This window comes from Amblyraja radiata, chromosome 14 (genome assembly GCF_010909765.2).
Source record: "Amblyraja radiata isolate CabotCenter1 chromosome 14, sAmbRad1.1.pri, whole genome shotgun sequence".
In the NCBI taxonomy this organism is placed as follows: Eukaryota; Metazoa; Chordata; class Chondrichthyes; order Rajiformes; family Rajidae; genus Amblyraja; species Amblyraja radiata.
This window is the reverse complement of record NC_045969.1, coordinates 47,111,031-47,130,012: the sequence shown is the minus strand read 5'-3', so window position 1 is coordinate 47,130,012 and position 18,982 is coordinate 47,111,031. Positions and strand designations below refer to the sequence as shown.

Genomic DNA, 18,982 nt, shown 5'->3' with positions numbered 1-18,982 from the left:
GATCTAGATTATCTTCCTCCTGTTCGCGAATAACAGCTTGTAATATGTGTTCAAAAGGGAATATGTGTTGTACGATAACTGATACCCGAGAAATAATTCAACCAATGAAGATAAAAATGAAATAAATTGAAAAACTCAATGTAAAACATTGACTCCAGGTTAAATCCTATAATTTCCTGTATGTGTTTTTTACATTATGAAGACACAATCAATGATTGCAGAACAAAATAGGCCCATGTTCTCAGTCGACACAATGTTCAATACATTGTGGCTGAAAGCAGTACACTTAAGCATAGCAGGTTTGGTGATTTGCTCAAACCAAAATTCTACAAATCTCTGCATTGAAAAGGTGAGTAAGCCGGTCATGTTATTCGGTACGACCCTTGTGTTGGGACTGTGGGTTGGACTGTAATGGAGCACAGATGTGCAGCTGTTTGGTCTGCACCCTGCTTTTATCAGGGTCTTCTGCCAGGACCTGGGGTGGACAGGGTCACCAGAATGCCACAAACTCCAAAGATTGGTTGATTAAAGAAAGGAAATCAACCCTCAAGGCTCTATAGATGTGGACTATCCCTGCAATTTACTTGCTTCCATAAGGGTCTAACCCATCCTGTAGCTAGCCTATGTGGGATATTCCAAACTTTGGGTGTCCTCAAAGGAAAATGAGCCCAGAAGATCCTGAATTGCACCAGTTGTAGAATATAGTGTTTCCATTCCCACACAGGCAACTGCTATTCCCAGGCGAGGGGATATGCTGGAGGTGCAGACTGATGGCAAACTCTTCAAACCATTTTTACTCTTCACCACATCTGGGACTGGAGCACAAGGAGAAAAGCCTCATCTAATATGTAAGATATTTATTAGATGCCACTTTATATTACTTGTCCAACATATATTCATTATTCCTTCCTCAAAATATGTCCTTCCAGTGAATCATATTGAGCAATTTATATTGTTGAGTACATTTTAATCAAGGCACAATAATAAACAGGAGGGGTGCAATATGAGTGGTACAACGATAACGTCTTTAATACATGATGTACTGTATTCTAAATTAAAATGTAGATTAATAATCGGTACTTTATTAAAATTTTATAACGTGTTATGTATAGGGTTGTTAACCTTAGATATGTACCTCAGTACTCTTGCTCGAACTGCTTAACTGATGTAGAAAATGAATGACCAGGTAACAATCATTGGAGAGGAGTTTTCTTACCTCTTTGATAACTTTCATAAACCTGGATCCGAAGCGCCAGGGCTTGTGCCTGTGACACTGCAAGGAGCTAACCGTCATTTGAGAGGCTTGTCGGAAGGCTGCAGAAACCACGTACACGGCATCATACATCAGGGCTGCATCTGTCTGCCAGAAAATGCCAAAGCAACATCTCAGCAGTGGAATTAAAACAGAGAGTTCATGTTGGAACAGAGGGCACAGCTCGCACCCAGAAATAGATAATCCTTTCCACTCTGTATCCGAATAAAATTAAAAATAATGTTCCTATATACACTCAGAGTAAAAAGCACTTACTTGAAAAGGTGACTTATATCACTTGTATAACACACTTCAGATTAAGCAAGAAATGTCATTTCATTACGATTAAAGAAAGTACAATTGACAAATGTATTTGGTAAGTACCCTGTGATTAACAGGTAATGCCAAAAACCTACATATCGGTGAGTCCACAAAAGGATCCCAACCCGAAATATCACTTTTAGACGTTAGGGATATAGAGGCCCTTCGGCCCAGCGACTCCGTGCCGACCAGCAATCACTGCATACATTAGCACTATCCTACACACTCGGGACAATTTACAATTTTTATAGAAACCAATTAACCTACAAACCTGTACATCTTTGGAGTGTGCGGAGAAATCTGAGCACATGAAGAAAACCCATGCGGCCACAGGGAGAATGTACAAACACTGAACGATCAGCACCCGTAGTCAGGATTGAACCTGGGTCTCTGGCGCTGTGAGGCAGCAACTCTACCGCTGCGCCACAGTGCCGTCCAGAGAACACCTATCCATGTTCTCCAGAGATGCTGTCTGACCGGCTGAGTTAGTCATATACCTTGTGTCTTCTTTTGTAACCCACCATCTGCAGTTCCTTGTTTCCACATCAGTGATCTGTTCAATGTCAATGTTATTTTACAAATCTATTTACCCTTACAGCAAGACATCTGGAAATCTTCATTGCCTATAAGCTGTTCTGCTATTCCTTGTGTTGTTGGCTCCCAACAATGTAAAATAGCAGTTCAGTCTCACTGTTCACCGCAATATATTTCCACGTTACCATTATTTTCTTATACTTGTTTGTTTTGTGTTCATTTTCATGAGTGACCTCAACATGTTAAGACTGGTGATTTCTGTTTCTGTTCTGAGCACCTAGATGAATGAATCACTACACTCTGTCAAGTGCAATTGTTTACAGAGGCAAACCATCTCTGTTCTCACAATGCTCCTCAATTTAAAGGAATAGCGCATCTCCAGTTACTTTTGTGCAATGTTTTCAATTTTCCAAAACTAATCAATTTTGGTCTTTCAAATTGAGATTGTCGAATCACAAATTATTGTCCAGAGATGCTGCCTGTCCCGCTGAGTTACTCCAGCATTTTGTTTCTATCTCCGGTGTTCCTTCCTTCACAAATCATTAAATCATTAATATCTTTTTGCACTTTGAGCTCTTCAAATTTGTGACTGCATGAAAAATCTATTTCAGATGTCAGCTTTAAAAGATGAAACTCACGTTCAATAACTTTGGATTCAATTTGTATAGTATATACTGTATAGTATATGAGGGGTTTTTCTTATATTTTTTCTTTTTTCTCTCTTTTTTGTATGGCTTTGTAAATATTTGATTAGTATAAATGTAAATAATTTGGTGTACATATAGCTGCTGGTGTACATATGGTGTACATATAGGTGCTAAATTTGTATAAGATAATTATAAGCCGTTGAATAAGGGGTGGGAATTAATAAGCTTTGGCTTCTTCCTGCTCCTTTTCGGACACATACGATTTCATTTATTGTTTATGACACTTTATAAATATTCTTGTTTTGTTTTTTGTATGCTGTTTCACACTTGCTTTTTATTCTTTTATTCTGTTCGAAATAAAGAATTAATAAATAAATAAATAAATATTTTAAAAAGTCAGTATCAGGATCCAAAATTGTAATTTTCGCCAGGCGTTTTCCCTTTCTATTTGCTATAACTACAATACTTGCAGAAACATGAAGTGTACACATACAAATGCAAATATAATGCCTACGCCTCCATTCAACTCTTTCCACATTGCTGTGCAATATCATTTTCCCTGAAGTGCCATTAATATTATTATTATTATTATAAGCAACATCAACATTATATTATTAATACTTAATATTATTAATAATACCATTCATAAAATATTAATATAACATTAATATAACATTAATGTTATTAATATAACATTAATATAACATCATGTTATTAGAGGAAAGCGGGAACATATAGTATGAAATAGAATCATTATAACAGCAATCCAAGGAGATCCTCTCACTCTCTCTCTTTCCTATACCCCTGTAACGATTATCTTTCTTAGAGCATCTCCAATACTCCTGTGATTGAGACTGTTTGCATAAAATTGCATGTCACTGCAGGCATTCCTCAATCCGCAAAAACAATGTATTCATGGATAACACTGCACTAAACAATATTTTGTAAATTGCTAAAGCTGGGCAAAATTCATTATAGATAATTTGGGGCAGTGCATTCCTCTGGTTGGAAAATGAGGCACTCTTTCTTCCGGCAAAAACATCGATCTGTACCCCAGAAGCAAAATGAATCTCTCCTTAGATCCGAGCATGCTGCTGCATCTTCTACCCACTCACGTTAATTATGTGACAATTATCAATTTGCTTTCTTAAATTCAACAAGAAATGTAACATACTGTATCATTAAACATGAAGAAAACTTATGAAATAAGTTAATAAATAGCTGTCCTGACACAACATACTTGAACTCTGTCAGTTGGATCACCCATTATGGACACAAAATACTGCAGATGCTGAAATTTTTAGCAGAAAATAAACTGCTGCATAAATTGAATTGAATTGAATACATTATGTACAAGTATAATAATAATAATAAATTTTATTTATGGGCGCCTTTCAAGAGTCTCAATGACACCTTACAAAAATTGAGCAGGTAGAGGAAAAACATGTAAGGGGAATGAAATAAATAGTAGAGACATGACTAGTACACAAAGTAAAGACAGAATTCAATACAAAACACAATATGAGGCAATTAATGCACATGAAAAGGGACGGGGACGTGGGGCTAAGGATAGGCAGAGGTGAAGAGATGGGTCTTGAGGTGGGACTGGAAGATGGTGAGGGACACGGAATTGCGGATCAGTTGGGGGAGGGAGTTCCAGAGCCTGGGAGCTGCCCTGGAGAAGGCTCTGTCCCCAAAACTGCGGAGGTTGGACTTGTGGATGGAGAGGAGACCGGCTGATGTGGATCTGAGGGACCGTGAGGGTTGGTAGGGGGAGAGGAGGTCAGTGAGATATGGGGGGGCCAGATGGTGGAGGGCTTTGTAGGTGAGGACCAGGATTTTGTAGTTGATCCGGTGGGAGATGGGAAGCCAGTGAAGTTGTTTGAGGACTGGAGTGATGTGATGCCAGGATTTGGTATGGGTGATGAGTCGGGCGGCTGCGTTCTGGACCAGTTGGAGTTGGTTGATGTAGGTGGAGCTGATGCCAAGGAGAAGTGAGTTGCAATAGTCCAGTCGGGAGGAGATGAAGGCATGGATGAGTCTTTCAGCAGCGGGCGGTGTGAGAGAGGGTCTGAGTTTGGCGATGTTGCGGAGATGAAAGAAGGAGGTTTTAATGACATGGCGGATGTGAGGCTCAAGGGAGAGGGTGGAATCAAAGATCACGCCAAGGTTGCGGGCCTGGGGAGATGGGGAGACAGTGGTGCCGTCGATGGTGAGAGTGGGGTTATTGATTTTGCTGAGTGTGGCTTTGGAGCCTATGAGGAGGAATTCTGTCTTATCGCTGTTGAGTTTGAGGAAATTATGTTGCATCCAGGTTTTTATAGCTGACAAACAGGAGTTGATATGGGAGAGGGGGGGGGGGGGGGGGGTTGTGGGGGGATTTGGTGCCAAGGTAGATCTGGGTGTCATCAGCGTAACAGTGGAAGTCCAGATTGAAGTGGCGGAGTATCTGACCAAGGGGGAGGATGTAGATGATGAAGAGGAGGGGGCCGAGTACGGAGCCTTGGGGAATGCCTTGAGTGACTGCGGCTGTAGCAGAGGTGTGGTTGTGGAGAGAGATGAAGTGGGATCTGTTGGAAAGGTAGGAACGGAGCCAGCTGAGTGCAGAGCCTTCAATGCCGAGGTCTTTGAGTCTGGTGAGCAGGATGTTATGGTTCACTGTATCGAAGGCTGCGCTCAGGTCGAGGAGGATGAGGTTGTTGAGGGAACCAGTGTCAGCAGAGGTGAGGAGGTCGTTGAGGACTTTGAGGAGAGCAGTTTCTGTGCTATGGAGGGGGCGAAAGCCAGATTGGAGGGGTTCAAGTAGGTTATATGCAAGGAGGTGGGATGTATATATTCTGGTATATACCAAGTATGTATATATACTAGTATGTATATATACTAATCATGTCTCTACTATTTATTTCATTCCGCTTACATGTTTTTCCTCTACTTGCTAAATTTTTGTAAGGTGTCCTTGAGACTCTTGAAAGGCGCCCATAAATAAAATTTATTATTATTATTATTATTATACAAGGAATTTGCCTTGGTCCTTTCCTCGCAAGTAAAAACACAATATACAGTAAACAATTAAGAATAAAACATTATAATTTAAACATGTGAAGAATGAAATAAAATACCAGAGCAAAAGGAGGCTACAGACTTTTGGCTGTTGAGTAGAGCTACTGCTCGTGGACAAAAGCTGGTTTTATGTCTGGCTGTGGCAGCTTTGACAGTCCGGAGTCGTCTTCCAGAGGGAAGTGCCTCAAAGAGTTTGTGGCCAGGGTGAGAGGGGTCAGAGATGATCTTACCCACTCTCTTGCTGGCCCTTGCAGTGTACAGTTCGTCACTGGGGGGAAGGTTACAGGCAACAACCTTCTCGGCTGATCGAACAATGCGCTGCAGTCTCCTGATGTCGTGCTGAGCCAAATCAGACCATAATGGAGACGACGAAGACAGACACTATGACGGCAGTGTAAAACTGGACCATCATTGCCTGTGGCAGATTGTGTTTTCTCAGCTGCCGCAGGAAGTACATCCCCTGTTTGGCCTTTTTTAACTTTGGAGTCGATGATGGCCTCCCATTTAAGGTCTCTGGAGATGCTGGTTCCAAGGAACTTAAATGACTCCACAGATGTGACTGTTGTGTTGTTGATGGTGAGTGGGGGGAGGGAGCTCTCCTAAAGTCTACAATCAATTCTACTGTCTTAAGAGCATTGAGCTCCAGGTTGTTGCGATGGCACCAGGACACCAGCTGTGTCACCCTGTCTGTCGGCAGATTCCTCCCCATCCTGGATCAGTCCAATCAGGGTTGTGTCGTCCGTAAACTTGAGAAGCTTGACAGAGGAGTCTGTGGAGTCATTGGTGTAGAGAGAGTAAAGGAGAGGGGAGAGTATGCAGCATGGCGGTGCTCCTATCCTGAGGGTCAGCGAGTCCGAGATGTGTTTTCCCAGCCTCACATGTTGCTTCCTGTCTGTCAGGAAGTTGGTGATCCACTGACAGAGGGGTTCAGGTACAGTCAACTGGGAGGGTCTGGAATGTAGCAGCTCTGGCACAATGGTGTTGAATGCAGAGCTAAAATCCACAAACAAAATCCTTGCATAGGTCCCAATAGGCAATAGACAATAGATAATAGGTGCAGGATTAGGCCATTCGGCCCTTCGAGACAGCACCGCCATGCACTGTGATCATTCACAATCAGTACCCCGTTCTTGCTTTCTCCCCATATCCCTTGACTCTGCTATTTTTAAGAGCGCTATCTAACTCTCTCTTGAAAGCATCCAGAGAATTGGCCTCCACTGCCTTCTGAGGCAGAGAATTCCACAGATTCACAACTCGCTGGGTGAAAAGGTTTTTCCTCATCTCCGTTCTAAATGGTCTACCCCTTATTCTTAAACTGTGGCCCCTGGTTCTGGACTCCCCCAACATTGGGAACATGTTTCCTGCCTCTAGCGTGTCCAATTGCTTAATAATCTTATATGTTTCAATAAGATCCCCTCTTATCCTTCTAAATTCCAGAGTATACAAGCCCAGTCGCTCAATTCTATCAACATATGATAGTCCTGCCATCCCGGGAATTAACCATGTGAACCTATGCTGCACTCCCTCAATAGCAAGCATGTTCTTCCTCAAATTTGGAGACCAAATCTGCACACAATACTCCAGGTGTGGACTCACTAGGGCCCTGTATAACTGCAGAAGGATCGCTTTGATCCTATACTCAATTCCTCTTGTTATAAAGGCCAACATGTCATTAGCTTCCTTCACTGCCTGCTGTACCTGCATGCTTACTTTCAGTGACTGATGAACAAGGACCCCCAGATGTCGTTGTAACTCCCCTTTTCCCAATTTAACACCATTCAGATAATAATCTGCACCAAAGTGGATAACCTCACATTTATCCCCATTAAACTGCATCTGCCATGCATCTGCCCACTCACCCAACCTGTCCAAGTCAACCTGCATCTTCAGAGCATTCTCCTCATAGTTCACACTGCCACCCAGCTTTGTGTTATCTGCAAATTTGCTAGTTACTTTTAATCCCTTCATCTAAATCATTAATGTATATTGTAAATCCCCTGGTGGTCTAGGTGCTGGAGGATGAAGTGCAGGCCTAGGTTGACCGCGTCATCTATTGGCCCGGTATGCAAACTGCAGGGGGTTCAGCAGGGGGTTTGTGATTATGTTTCAGGTGGTCCAGCACAAGCCTTGCAAGGGTCTTCATGATTACAGAGGTCAGTGCGACAGGTCTGTAGTCATTAAGACCAGTAATCCTTGGTTATTTGGGTACGGCAACAATAGTGGAGAATTTGAAGCAGGCAAGGACAGTGCGGGTTTGTAGGGATCGATTGGAAATGCCTGTGTAGACTGGTGCCAGTTGTTCGGCACAGAGCTTGAGGGTAGAGGGGGAAACATTGTCCAGTCCTGAAGATTTCCGACTTTTCTGTCTCCTGTATAGCTTCTCCACCTCCTCAATGGCTATTGTTGGTGATGGAGAAGTAGCCAGACTGATGTTGGGCAGCAAGGACGGGGTGGGTAGTGGACGAGGGCCCAGCCTTTGCAGTCTGGAGTCAGGCTGTAAGTGGGTGTGAAGTGGTAATTGGGGAGGAGTGGGTTTGGAAAGGTCCAGTCTTTGTAGACTGCTGTCAGGCTGTGAATAGGTGTGAAGTGGTGATTGGGGAGGTGGGAGGAGGGGTTACTGGGGTTATGTTTCTGTCCATCAAACCTGCAGTAGAACTCGTTCAGGTCGTTGGTCAGCTGACAATTGTCCAAGGAGCGGGGGGTTTTCCTTTTGTAGCTGGTGATTTCTTGCAAGCCCTTCCACATTGAAGTTCAGGCAGGTTATCCCTGCCATTCTGTACAAATATCGCATGTTTTAAATAAGGAAATATACTGATATTTTGATGACTCAGCAGGTCAGCCAGCATTTGTGGAGGGGAATGGACAGACTCTTCCTTGGATGTTGACCCAAAATGTCGTTTGACCATTTCGTTCCACAGATGCTGCCTGACCCACTGAGTTCTTCCAGCAATTAATTTGTAACCTGATCTCAAATAATGAGCAGTTGAAAATACAGAAATAGAAACATAGAAACATAGAAATTAGGTGCAGGAGTAGGCCATTCGGCCCTTCGAGCCTGCACCGCCATTCAATATGATCATGGCTGATCATCCAACTCAGCATCCCGTACCTGCCTTCTCTCCATACCCTCTGATCCCCTTAGCCACAAGGGCCACATCTAACTCCCTCTTAAATATAGCCAATGAACTGGCCTCGACTACCCTCTGTGGCAGGGAGTTCCAGAGATTCACCACTCTCTGTGTGAAAAAAGTTCTTCTCATCTCGGTTTTAAAGGATTTCCCCCTTATCCTTAAGCTGTGACCCCTTGTCCTGGACTTCCCCAACATCGGGAGCAATCTTCCTGCATCTAGCCTATCCAACCCCTTAAGAATTTTGTAAGTTTCTATAAGATCCCCTCCCAATCTCCTAAATTCTAGAGAGTATAAACCAAGTCTATCCAGTCTTTCTTCATAAGACAGTCCTGACATCCCAGGAATCAGTCTGGTGAACCTTCTCTGCACTCCCTCTATGGCAATAATGTCCTTCCTCAGATTTGGAGACAAAAACTGTACGCAATACTCCAGGTGTGGTCTCACCAAGACCCTGTACAACTGCAGTAGAACCTTCCTGTGTGTAAAAAAAAAATATTGAATGCAAAAGGTCCCCAAAAATATTGAATATTCTGAAAAAGTGTTTGCAAATATTCCCTTCGTATGGGCACTGCTTTGAGCAACCCTCAGTTCTAAGTCAGAATGGCAGGAATAACCTCCCTTTAGCATGTACAATATACCTTGATCATTCCCTACTACACCAGTAAGCTACTTTAATTTTTTTCCAAGATGAAGGCACTATTGGGAAACTCAACAATTATTGCCAATCCCTAACTGCCTCTGAGGTAGTGGTGGTGAGCTGCCATCTGGAACAAACTCAGGCCTACTGGAGGGAATTCAAGGGGGAAATTCCAGGATGTATTGTAAGCCCAATGAAGATGAAGGACTGGTGATCAATTTCCAGGTCAGGATGGTGCGTAACCTGTAGCTGGTGGTGTTCTCATGTTCTTGTCCTCCTTGTCCTTCTTTGTTGTAGAGGTCGATAGTTTGGAAGCTGCAGTGCAGTAGGTTTGGTGTGTAATTAAGTAGCCTTTTATAGATATTACACACAGCAGCCATTGTGCACCAGGGATGGCGGGAATTAATGTGTGGGATGGTGGAAGGTTTCACAGTCGAGACAGCTAATTTGTCCAGGGTGTTGTTGTGATACCCAAGGTTTGTGGCACCTACACTTGGAGAGTGGAGGTGTATTCCGAGTGGAAAGAATCCCATCATGTTCCTGATTTGTGCCTTGTAGGATCTGCTACATTGGTGACATCAGGATGGGGGCTGTGCAGGATTCATTGATGATAAAGTAATTGAATGCCAAGGGAACGTGGTTACCTTTTCTTGGTAGAGATGAGCATTATCTGACATTTTTGTGGCATGAATATGATGTCCAATATATCAGGCTATACCTGTTATGCATAAACTTATCATAGACTTATGCATAGACTTATCTATGTAGTAGACCTGACAAATATGGAGGGGAGGAGCCATCTTTGTGAACGGCTGCTAGCCAGCAGCCGTCCGTTTTAAATTCGTTTTTTTTATAGTTTTTAGTGAGTCCTGTTTTTTGTTTGTAGGGGATATGGTCTTTTTAATGTGGGGGGTAGGTGTAAACTTTATTTCTAGGTCCCTACCTGGTCGGTTGTGGCAGCCTTTTCTCCGGGCTGCCCGTCGACCCGTCCTCGTGGCCTACCAGCGGGCTTGGAGCGCCGTTTCCTGGTGGGGACCGCCCAGCACCTCGGCCGCGGCGGCGGCACAGCACTGGAGCGCCACAGCGGAGCGGGCGATGCCTTGCCTGGGTCGCCGCGCTGGAGCGACGCGCTGGAGCTCTGGCGAGCTGGACCGCCGAGAGCAACATCTCTGGGCTGCGGGTCTGCGGAGCGGAGAGGCGGCAGTGCGGAGAGGCGGTGCCGACTTTATCATCGGGAGCCTGGGAGCTCCAAACCGGCGCGGCCTTGTCGGCTTCGGCAGCCGCGGTCTCCAACCAGGAAGCGGCCGTTCCAGGTGGCCCAGCCGCCGAGAGGACTCTCCCGACGCCAGGGCAAGACCACCCGGTGAGAACGGCCAGGGACATCGGGCCTCCGTAGAGGCAATTGCGGTGGCCTCAATAGGCCTGACTTTGGGGTGAACATGGGGTGGGCACTGGACATTGTGTCTTCCCCCACAGTGCTATCCACTGTGGGGGGATGATTTTTTTGTCTAACTGTAATCCTGTAAGTCTGTGTCCAAGATGGCTGCTGTGAAGAGAGAGTGGACGCTGGCGCGCTTTGGCTGCCGCTGCTCTCTCTTCACACTGTGTTTTTGATTTTCTGTTTTTGGATTGAATTCTGTTTTTAATTTGTGTCTCTGTGATGTCTTTATTACTTATTTTATTCCGATTGTATGTTTTTATTCCGATTACTATGTAAGGTGTCCTTGAGATGTCTGAAAGGCGCCCATTAAATAAAATGTATTATTTTTATTATTATTGTACCTGAATGCTTTTGAATATCACTAGGTTAGGAAAATGTATATTATATCTTGAGATTCTGAAATGAGGATATTGGATCATATCCAATTAATTGTGACAAGTAAATAAGATTTATCTACCTTGTATCTAGTTACTATGGTTACATATTTGCAAGTTTATTACAATTATAATTTCATTACCATTATGATAATATTAAGTTCATGCCACCATGCTGCACATCTATTTAAATACTGAGACTTGATACTGCAAAGATATGAAAATTATATTTTTCTTTTTGATTTTTTTTTCATTTTAGAAAGGGGATTAGTATCTTTAAGACTCAACATTGGTGAACCACAGTGTGCCCCAGAGGATTGTAAAGTAGTTCTCATATTATATGTGAAAGTTGCTTATGAGAAGAAGTCATGACACAAAATTTAATTAAAAAAATCATTAAGACCAGTTTTAGCATCCAGCACATGTGGAACAGGTGCAGCTGAGCAACACTGAACACTAAAAACAGTCTTAATGTGTTTCAATACTCAACAAATGGGGCAAGGCTAGCCAACATATGATTAGAAAACTTTACACATTCAAAGCTTTTAATAGAATGCAAATAATGTTGGCTACATTTTCAATCAGATTTTCAATTTAAATATTGCGAAAAGACAAAGCCACAGCTCAAATCTTACTTTGCACTGCAATAAATAGCTCCTGTCTTATATAATGCAGGTTATGGCAACCACTATTCTTTATACAACATAACACCTGCAGGGTCCAATTCTCTCTCAATGTGATTTGGAAGAAATATATTGGCAAATTTATCACTGTACTTTACAAATAGTTTGTCAACCACGTTTAACTTAAATAAATCTTTCCATTTGCTACAGCTCCCAGTAAATATTTCAGTCTTATTTGTTGAATGTGCAGAGTTTAAGCAGTCTGCTCTCTGTACTTTGGTTACATTATCATAATGAAAGTGAAATGCAGGCATGTTTTTTTAATTAAAAATCAATGAGCTTATGCTTTCAAATGGAAACTAGACAGAGTAAACGAGATTGAAGGAAAACAAAAGATACCAGGAAGGCTGAGATGTGGTAAATGGAACAAGAAGAAATTCTTGCAGTGTATTCACAGCACCAATTAGCAGGGCATTGTTGTATTTTTATATAATTATGTAAAAACAAGTTTAGTTTAGTTTAGTTTAGTTTAGAGATACATTGTGGAAACAGGCCCCTTGGTCCACCGAGTCCGCACCGACCAGCGACCTCCCACATTAACACTATCCTACACACACTAGGAACAATTTACATTTATTGAAACATAGAAACATTGAAAATAGGTGCAGGAGTAGGCCCTTCGGCCCTTCGAGCCTGCACCGCCATTCAATATGATCATGGCTGATCATCCAACTCAGTATCCTGTGCCTGCCTTCTCTCCATACCCCCTGATCCCTTTAGCCACAAGGGCCACATCTAACTCCCTCTTAAATATAGCCAATGAACTGGCCTCAACTGAATTCTGTGGCAGAGAATTTGAGAGATTCACCACTCTGTGTAAAAAATGTTTTTCTCATCTCAGTCCTAAAAGATTTCCCCTTTATCCTTAAACTGTGACCCCTTGTTCTGGACTTCCCCAACATCGGGGAAGTCCAGAACATTTATAACAAGTCAATTAACCTGTAGTTCTTTGGCGTGTGTGAGGAAACATAAGAACTCGGGGAAAATGCACGCGGTCACGAGGAGAATGTACAAACTCCGTACAGACAGCACCTGTAGTCAGGATTGAACCCAGGTCTCTGGCGCTGTAAGCGCTGTACGGCAGAAACTCTACCGCTGCGTCTACGTGTCGCCAACATCAATGTCAAGTCAATGGTCAAATAGATTCTTGATTCATGGACATGAAGCATGAAGTATCAATATATACAAGAGAAGTACAAGAGAAATATATGATCCAATATGGATCCAGGTAAGGAAAGGCCACAGTGACGACAGCACGGCATTCAGTAATTTCAGATTGTGACCAGAGCTCCCATTTTCTCCGGCTGCAGCTGTTTGAATTTATTTTACTGTTTAATTTCTCCTGCCTTCTACTCTATTGCAGACCATCCCATTGCTCTTCTCTCCCTTCTCTCCATTCTCCGCCACATCTTCCACAGTCTCTATGCTTGTTCAAAACATCTTGGGCTGCAAATTGTATTGAACCTTGAGAGATGTGATCAAATGGTGTTGCCCAGCAACCTGTGCCAATTTCCTGACAGACTCCTGCAGGAGTAATCCTCCATTGTGCTTCAGGCATGAGGCGCTGAGCACAATAATGCAGGAGCACCAAACTATGTGCACAAAAGCCCATTATCCACCAACAACCCAGTTTAAAAGTCCCTCACATTCTCCTTTGCACTGATTACAACATTTTTTTTCAATTCAATTCAATTCAATTTATTGTCATTTGGACCCCTTGAGGTCCAAACGAAATGTCGTTTCTGCAGCCATACATTACAAACAAATAGACCCAAGACACAACACAATTTACACAAACATCCATCACATCGCTGTGATGGAAGGCAAAAAAACTTATCTCTCCACTGCACTCTCCCCCCCGATGTCAGAGTCAGAGTCAAAGTCCCCGGCGGGCGATGGCGATTGTCCCGCGGCCATTAAAGCCACGCCGGGTGATGCATGGCCGCGCACCGGGTCTTGGTGTTGGAGCCCCCGGCGGGCGCTCGCAAAGTCCCGCGGCCATTCCAAGGCGCGCGGGGCGGTGATGTAAGGCCCCGCTCCAGCTGCTCTTCAGCCCCGCAACTCGGGCGGGAGAAGTCGCCGTTGCGGAAGCCCCGAAAAGCGGTCTCCCAGCAGGGACCCGCGGGCTCCCGGTGTTGCCGTCCACCAGACCCGCAGTTGTAGCCACCGGAACTCCGGGGGTCGGGTGGCAGCAGCGCTCCACCACCGCTCCACCCGCTCCGGACTCGGCCAGCCCCGTGACGGTGAGGTGAGTAGTCGGCAGCTCCACAACTGGAGCCCCAGGTCATTCCTGTTGGAGGCCGCTCCACGTTGCAGCCCCAACGACAACGGAGACCCGACAAAGAAAAGGTCGGGTCTCCCGTGCAGGGGAAAGATTTTAAAGTTACCCCCCACCCCCCCACACACATACCCCCCAAAAAAAACAAAACAAAAACTACATAAAAACAAGACAAAAAATAATAAAAACACAGACGGACTGCAGACGCCGCTGCTGACGAGAGTCGCGCCGCCCACCGAACATACGACTGAATTCATTCCTGTTCCAGTTATTCACCTGTAAATAGGTTGCAGCAATATCTTTGAATGTCTTGTTGAGTGGCAATTTACCCGATGATTGAAGAACTCCACATAACGTAAACATAGAAATATAGAAAATAGGTGGAGGAGGCCATTCGGCCCTTCGATCATGATCATGGATGATCATTCAAAATCTGTTCCCTGTTCCTGATTTCTCCCCATATCCCTTGAGCTCTAAGAGCTATATCTAACTCTCTCTTGAATATATCTGTATTTAATATGTACAAAAAGTACATTTTTGTGTGGGGATATTCACTCTACAGGCATAGAGAGAGCACCTGCAGTTCACACTGACATGTCCTATTATGTTTCCTTCTGCATGAGCTTCATTGTGCAGTGATTGTCACTCCTACATTTGCTGTCAGGGTCTGCTTATGGTGGCCCTGGCCATCTCCTGTATCTCTCACCAGTACCCAGAACCTTGACTTGCATTCCCATGCTCGTGACTGGGGGGGGAGCTTTCTTCCTCTCCCTGTCTCCGTCATTGCAGTCGAGGTAATGCTGCTGGTGTTGGGCAGCCATTGGGAAGATGCTTTACTGGACTGATGCCCTACTCTACTTGTCGTGCAGCAAAGCGTCAGAAGGACCACTGTTGGGGGCTGTGAAAGTCCCATTTTGGCATTTGTTTGTGTGTGGGAAATCGTCCATTTCAAACATATTTTTCCCAATTTCATGATTGTTTGCAGAGGACCTGGTTAAGTTTTAAATCTGCCACACCAAAAATAGACGCAATCCAATTTCTAAGCAAAAGTACCATTCATTCCATCATGGCTCTTGATCTGTCATATTGTACAATTATATACCATATTGTATAATCTCTCAAGGAATTCATGTGTCATATGTTTCACATTCTACATGTACATTAGATCTTTCTAGTTGTCTTGTTCTTTCATTTTCACCATTTTGACTAAGGCATAAAGAATTAATTTCATTTATCAAAGCACATCATTTCAGTGGTAGCTGATTCCACTTCACCCGATGCAGCAACCTAATGGCATCTATGTCTGAATTTCATGACTAGTGACCTTATTCACTAGGCTTGCTACTCAACCTAACCACAGAGAATGAATAGGTGTTTCATCAGCAGTGGCTTATGGAACATAAAAACAAATGTTTTGTAATCGCAAAAAATTATCTTCACTTGAGAAAAACGACAATCAAATAGGCAGCACAATGCAAAAGGTTATTAGTCTTCCAACGTCTCAAAACTCAAAATTTCCAGTAATTGACAATATAGAGAGAAAAATCGAATTATTAATTGCAAAATCTATTTACTAAACACTGAGATTAGTTTAGTTTAGTTTAGAGATACAGTGCGGAAACAGGCCCTTCGGCCCACCAAGTCCGCACCGACAAGCAATCCCCACACATTAACGCTGTCCTACACACACTAGGATCAATTTACATTATACCAAGTCAATTAGCCTACCTGCCTGTATGCCTTTGGGCGGAAACTGAAGATCTCGGAGAAAATCCACGAGGTCACGTGGAGAACATACAAACTCCATACAGGCAGCAACGGTAGTTAGGATCAAACCCGGGTCTCCGGCGCTGCAAGCGCTGTAAGGCAACAACTCTATCGCTGCGCCACCATGGTTTGCAAAAACTATTTTACTAAAGACTGAGTATATTAGTGGATTGAATATTAGCATGGCAGGTTGAAATTCACCCTGTACAGGACAGATACATACTGTTATCATCCCATCCAGGAGTCCAGAATCAGGTTTGGGTGGCGCTTGAAGTCGTTCCATTGACCACTTCTCGATAATGTAGGCAACATGTGGGTTGTCGATCTTTAGGAGGCGAAACCCTGTCATATTGACACCACTATATCGATAAGGTTCTAGATTCAATGCAAAGAGATCCTGCAGAGAAAAGGCAAAATGATAGTTTAAAGTGATGGTTCACCTTTTACTTTACTTAATTAATTAACCAAAAACTATTGCTTGGATTCAAATTTTTATACTAAATCTATTGGTTGATTTAATGTGCCCATCAACACCTTCTCTGCTAATTGTTACCATTATACTTATCTAAGACTTCCCTATCAAAAGAGGTTGTTTGAGAGAAATACAAAGGACCACGTCAACAGCTTCAGGAATACACTTGTAGTTTTACCGCCCTCCAAATTCAATGTATCTAAGATTAGCTTGCAGTAATTAGCCAGTTCTTGTTCAAATGTTTTCCAAATTAAATTATTCAGCATCTTGGAGTGGGATAAAGAGGATGAAAGACATCCAATGCACTGCAGATCGCACAGCCCTCTGTAATTGATGTTAAATCAACAAGTACAAATTAAAATTATTCCTATGCTATGTTAGCCAGCCTAGATTGGAGTGGAAATTATATTCAGCACTTAGATTACTTTATCTAACAAGAAGAACAGATTGTAAACCAACTCTCATGTCCATTAAATTAACCCGCATAACTGATTCCAGCACTACAAACACATTATTCGCACTGACTTGTTCAGTAGGCATAATTTTTGCCTGGAGGAACCTAAGCTCTTTCTATTTGCTATTAGTTTTAGGTTTTTATTGTCACATGTAGCAAGGTACAGAAAAAAGATCTGACGTATGGTGTCCAATCAAGTCAGATAATACTATACATAAATATAATGAATCCAAACCCAAGCAGTGTTTGCTGTGCTCTTGATCAGGTGGCATTGTCTTCTATGCTATACTCATTTAAAGATCAGAGATCCACATTATTCTCTCTATCATTCGGCAGCATGGTGGCACAGCGGTAGAGTTGCTGCCTTACAGCATTTACAGCACCAGAGACACGGGTTTAACCACGACCACGGGAGTTGCCTGAATGGAGTTTATACGTTCTCCCCGTGACCGCGTGGGTTTTCTCTGAGAATTCCAGTTTCCTCCCACACTCCAAAAAGGTACATGGTTTGCAGGTTATTTGGCTTGATTATAAATGTAATTTGTCCCTTGTGTCTGTAGGATAGTGTTAATGTGTGGGGAACGCTGGTTGGTGCAGACTCAGTGGGCTGAAGTGCCTGTTTCCGCGCTGTATCTCTAAACTAAAAATTCAATTGTCGTGACTCTAACACTTTCATCGAAGGTAGAACCATGGGAATTTATTTATTTCCTTTGCTATTTCTGCATCATGTTCCTTTCATTTTTACTTTCAAACAAAGTATGTTCCTCTGTATAGCATTGAATCCTTGGGCAACACATGGTGTTGTTATTGTGGTGAATGTTTGGTCTGCTGATATAAAAGTCTCACAGTAAAATGTAAGGAATCCCTAGTGGTTCCACCTCAACTGTGAAGGAAAATGTCCCCAACAAAGAGAATGATTTGCTTTATGACCCAAATTCCATACCTATCAAAGCAGATTGTTTACATGGTGTCATAAAATTGGATTGCATATGTAATTATTGTGCTTTGACACATTTAATAGATCAGGTAGTAATTTCTCCAAGATCAATGTCTTCAGTTACAACCAAACGCTCGCCAATAAATCATGGTTCAGGTACCATTTCATACATCAGGTTTATTTAACTTGATCCTTTTTGGAGCATGAGTATATTTATTTTGTGGCAGAAGTCCTGATACATTTCTTTCTGGATATTATGGTTACCTGCTCAATAACATTACTCCTATCCTGTGGTTAAGGGCAGTTTAGTGCTTCGGATTAAATGATATAGATAGATAGATTAACTTTAATTGTCATTCAGATATACACATAGACACAGTGCACATTGAACGAAATTTCGTTGCATTGACTCTTCAAAGTAGCAGCAGAATATAACATTTATATCAGGCGATCAGTAAAAGTGCTTAGTGTGTCCATAAAAAGTGCTTCATGTGCATAGTTCTGTAAAATAGATATGTAGGAAAGTTATTAAAAGTGGCAATGTATAAGAAAGTTATGGCATCGGTTTGATTGTGAGTTCAATAGTCTTATGGCCTGGGGGATGAAGCTGTTGCAGAACCTGGTTGTCCCGCTCTTCATGCTGCGGTATCTCCTCCCAGAGTTCAGCAGTGTAAACAGTCCATATTGTGGGTGTGTGGGGGCTCTGGTAATGCCCTTAGCTCTTGTCAGACAGCGTTTGTAACCAATGTCCATGATGGAAGGAAGAGAAGTCCCAATGATTTTTTCCGCTGTCCTCATCACTCTCTGAAGACACTTCCAGTCCGCAGCTGTACAGCCGCCGCACCACATAGAGATGCAGCTGGTCATGACTGATTCAATGGTGCTTCTGTAGAATGTGGTGAGGATGGGAGGGTGGAGGTGTGATCTTCTCATCCTGCGGAGGAAGTACAAACGCTGCTTTGCCCGTTTTACCAGAGATGTGATGTTTGTGGTC

General features: G+C 43.0%; 1 protein-coding gene across 4 annotated transcripts in view; it reads right to left on the bottom strand.

Annotated features, from left to right (window-relative positions):
* grik1 (glutamate ionotropic receptor kainate type subunit 1) overlaps positions 1-18,982 on the bottom strand; it is a 291,625-nt gene that overhangs the window by 74,220 nt on the left and 198,423 nt on the right. For all 4 annotated transcript variants that reach the window (XM_033033233.1, XM_033033237.1, XM_033033235.1 and 1 more), the window contains 2 exons: positions 16,349-16,522; positions 1,217-1,360 (listed from right to left, as the gene is read on the bottom strand). In XM_033033233.1, coding sequence (XP_032889124.1) covers positions 1,217-1,360; positions 16,349-16,522 — 318 coding nt within the window. The remainder of the gene's footprint in view (positions 1-1,216; positions 1,361-16,348; positions 16,523-18,982) is intronic.